This window comes from Sinocyclocheilus rhinocerous, unplaced genomic scaffold (assembly GCF_001515625.1).
Source record: "Sinocyclocheilus rhinocerous isolate Xijiao unplaced genomic scaffold, SAMN03320098_v1.1 scaffold33, whole genome shotgun sequence".
Lineage (NCBI taxonomy): Eukaryota > Metazoa > Chordata > Actinopteri > Cypriniformes > Cyprinidae > Sinocyclocheilus > Sinocyclocheilus rhinocerous.
This window is the reverse complement of record NW_015657591.1, coordinates 45,568-48,466: the sequence shown is the minus strand read 5'-3', so window position 1 is coordinate 48,466 and position 2,899 is coordinate 45,568. Positions and strand designations below refer to the sequence as shown.

At 41.1% G+C, this 2,899-nt stretch overlaps 1 protein-coding gene across 1 annotated transcript in view; it reads left to right on the top strand.

The window, feature by feature from the left end:
• The window catches only part of LOC107721400 (nuclear pore complex protein Nup98-Nup96-like), a 20,462-nt gene that overhangs the window by 5,959 nt on the left and 11,604 nt on the right, over positions 1 to 2,899 (top strand). Inside the window, 8 exon segments of the mRNA XM_016529396.1 lie at positions 602 to 733; positions 886 to 1,018; positions 1,197 to 1,289; positions 1,376 to 1,519; positions 1,655 to 1,788; positions 1,928 to 2,115; positions 2,217 to 2,336; positions 2,417 to 2,700. Of these exon segments, the coding sequence (XP_016384882.1) occupies positions 602 to 733; positions 886 to 1,018; positions 1,197 to 1,289; positions 1,376 to 1,519; positions 1,655 to 1,788; positions 1,928 to 2,115; positions 2,217 to 2,336; positions 2,417 to 2,700 (1,228 nt within the window).

The following is a 2,899-nucleotide window of genomic DNA, read 5'->3' as shown; positions in this document are numbered from 1 at the left end:
ATTACATATACATATATACAGTATATATATATATTTCTATGTAAACAAGTAATTGTTAACTATGATGTTACTTTATTGCACCAACTTTGCATATAGATGATAGCAAAAAAGACAAAAATAAATATATAAGCAAACAAACAAATAAATAAACCTTATGAGTGAGCATGACCTGGGACTCTACTAAAACAGTTCACACTCTAACCCCCCCAATGTTCAAACCAAAACTATGCCCTTGAATGTGGCAATTAACATTTTTAATTTTTAAACCTTTATTTGAATATGGCAACATAATATTGTGCTCTACAATATTTCCATGAATAAATCTCTGATGGAAACTATCAGCCAATCACTGTGTGCATAGTTAGTAAGCATGCTGACATCATCCATAGCAACGAGGTCAACCCCGCCTTGCTCTTAGCCTAAGACTTCTCTCTATTTCTTAGTAAAAGTTTCTCAGCAGCTTTGTGAATAGGTTTTAAGAGAAAACGTGTAGCTAAAAACTTTTACTGCTATTTAGGAGAACTCTTAGTGGTGAGAGAAAATATTTTGTGAATACGAGCCCTGGTTAATTCTGCGTTTCATCCAATATTTTATTTTTAAGGGGCTGTTTGGCAACACGGCTGCCTCTCAGGCTGGAGGACTGTTTGGAAACACTAACACAAGTACGGCCACAGGCTTCGGCACAGGAATTTTCGGCCAAACGAACACTGGCTTTGGGAATGTGGGAACACAGGTGACTTCTGGAGAGGCTACAGTTACCTCTCTTTTTTTGTACCTTTCTCTTTTCTGTATTTTTCAAAAGTCCGTTTTTAGGTTTTCAAATGTAAGTTAGAATTTTTTTGCATTGTTTTTCTAAATGGTTAACTTGTCATCTTTATTTCACAGAATCTTTTTGGTAATAAGCCTGCAGGATTTGGCGCCACCACAACTAGCGCACCCTCCTTTGGAACAGGCACTGGTCTGTTTGCAAATAAGCCTACGCTTACTCTAGGGACTAACACAAACTCCTCAACCTTTGGTAAGCCTTTAACAATAAAGCTGTATGATGTTGACACTGACTAGTATTTGCTGTAATCAAATTATTCCCAGTTTTGGTGAAGAAAGTGGTGGGCGCCATTTCACCAGTGTGCACTTAGATCTGATCTAGAAATTCCGATATATTTCTTCTCAAATGTCAATGTTGGTGTACTTTAAAGGATTTGGTGCAACTGGTACTGGTGTGGGTCTCTTTGGGAGCAAAACTGCTACGACAGGCCTGGGAACAGGACTGGGAACTGGCTTTGGAGGAGGTATGTTTTGGGGTGCATGGTTTTTGTTGTCATTTGTTATTGTAAGAATGAAAACATGGTTTCTAAGTATTAGTCTGTATTTTCAGCTGTAGGAACTGGCCAGACGTCATTGTTTGGGAACAACCAGAACAAGCTGGGCTCCACCCTAGGCTCAGTGGGCACCTTCGGGACTGGAGGCTTCAACACTGGAGCCAACACTCTGAATTTTGGTGCTCCTCAACAGCCTGTGGGTCAGTGCAGATGCTTCATAAATTATTTCATTCCCATAATTGGTTGTAGTCATGTTAAATTGAGTACTTCATGTGAGGTAGATCTCTTTGAGATTCTGTAAAATAAATAACCGGTATACTATGTTTTGTTCACAGCTCTGACTGACCCTAATGCATCAGCTGCGCAGCAGGCTGTCCTCCAACAGCAGATCAATGCATTGGCCTACTCTCCTTTTGGAGACTCACCCCTCTTCAGAAATCCACTGTCAGACCCAAAGAAGAAGGAAGAGGTTTGATTTTACAGTTTACATGGTCCTTACACATATTGGTTATTTTAATAGATTAGTGAGTGGCTCCATAAAAGACCACTTGTTTTTTTCACCATTTAGCACAGTACATTCACTGCTAACATATTTTCTCCATCATTAGCGTCTGAAGCCCACAAATCCAGCTGCCCAGAAAGCCCTGACTACCCCTACTCAGTACAAACTGACCCCTCGTCCTGCCACCCGTGTTCGTCCCAAAGCTCTGTCCTCCTCAGGCTCCTCCAAATCTCAGCTCTTTGATGGACTTGATGATGATGAACCCTCTCTTAACAATGGAGCCTTCATGCCTAGGTAAGAACCTGACTTCATAACTCCAGCTACTCTTATTGTACATGTAGCTCAAGATGTAGTGCACTAACTAAAGTGTTCCTGTCTGCATGTTTTTCTTTTAGGAAGAGCATAAAGAAGCTTGTTTTGAAGAATCTGAATAACAGCAGTCTGTATAACAGCTCTGTGCACAGAGAGGCTGATGACTTGGCCTCTCCTTCAGAATACCCACAAAACGGACTCGGGTAAGTTCACAATAGTTCTCAACCATTACAGTTAGTAAAGACACAACCATATATTTCAATGTTTTCCTGTCACATGTCAGTCTGAGTATGGATGAAGGAGAGACCAGAGAAGTAACTGTGGAGAGAAGTGGGGAGGATGATCTGGAGGTCTCCAAGTTCTACACAAACCCGATCACCAAACCAATTCCACACGCCCAGCCGAGCCCCTTGCTACAGGACACAATCTCTGAGTTCAACATGCGGGGAACTGCCAGTCATCGCAATGGCCTGGAGGCCAGCAGCGAGGACATCTCTCTAGCAGAGGATTCCATTCAGGAGGAGAGAGATGAGGAGCTGGAGGCTCTGAAACCTCCTCACCCAGCTGGTATGCTTGTCTCGGTTGACATTCTTCAAAACATACACTATACTTGATAGGCTATAGGGTTGTGACGATAGTATCGTGTATTGACGATAGTCAGAGATATCGATGATAACAGATGTCTTTGTCGATATTCAAGACGATATTAGGCTCATTCTCCTATTAATGTATTAATAATAATAACAACAATAATAATAATAATAAT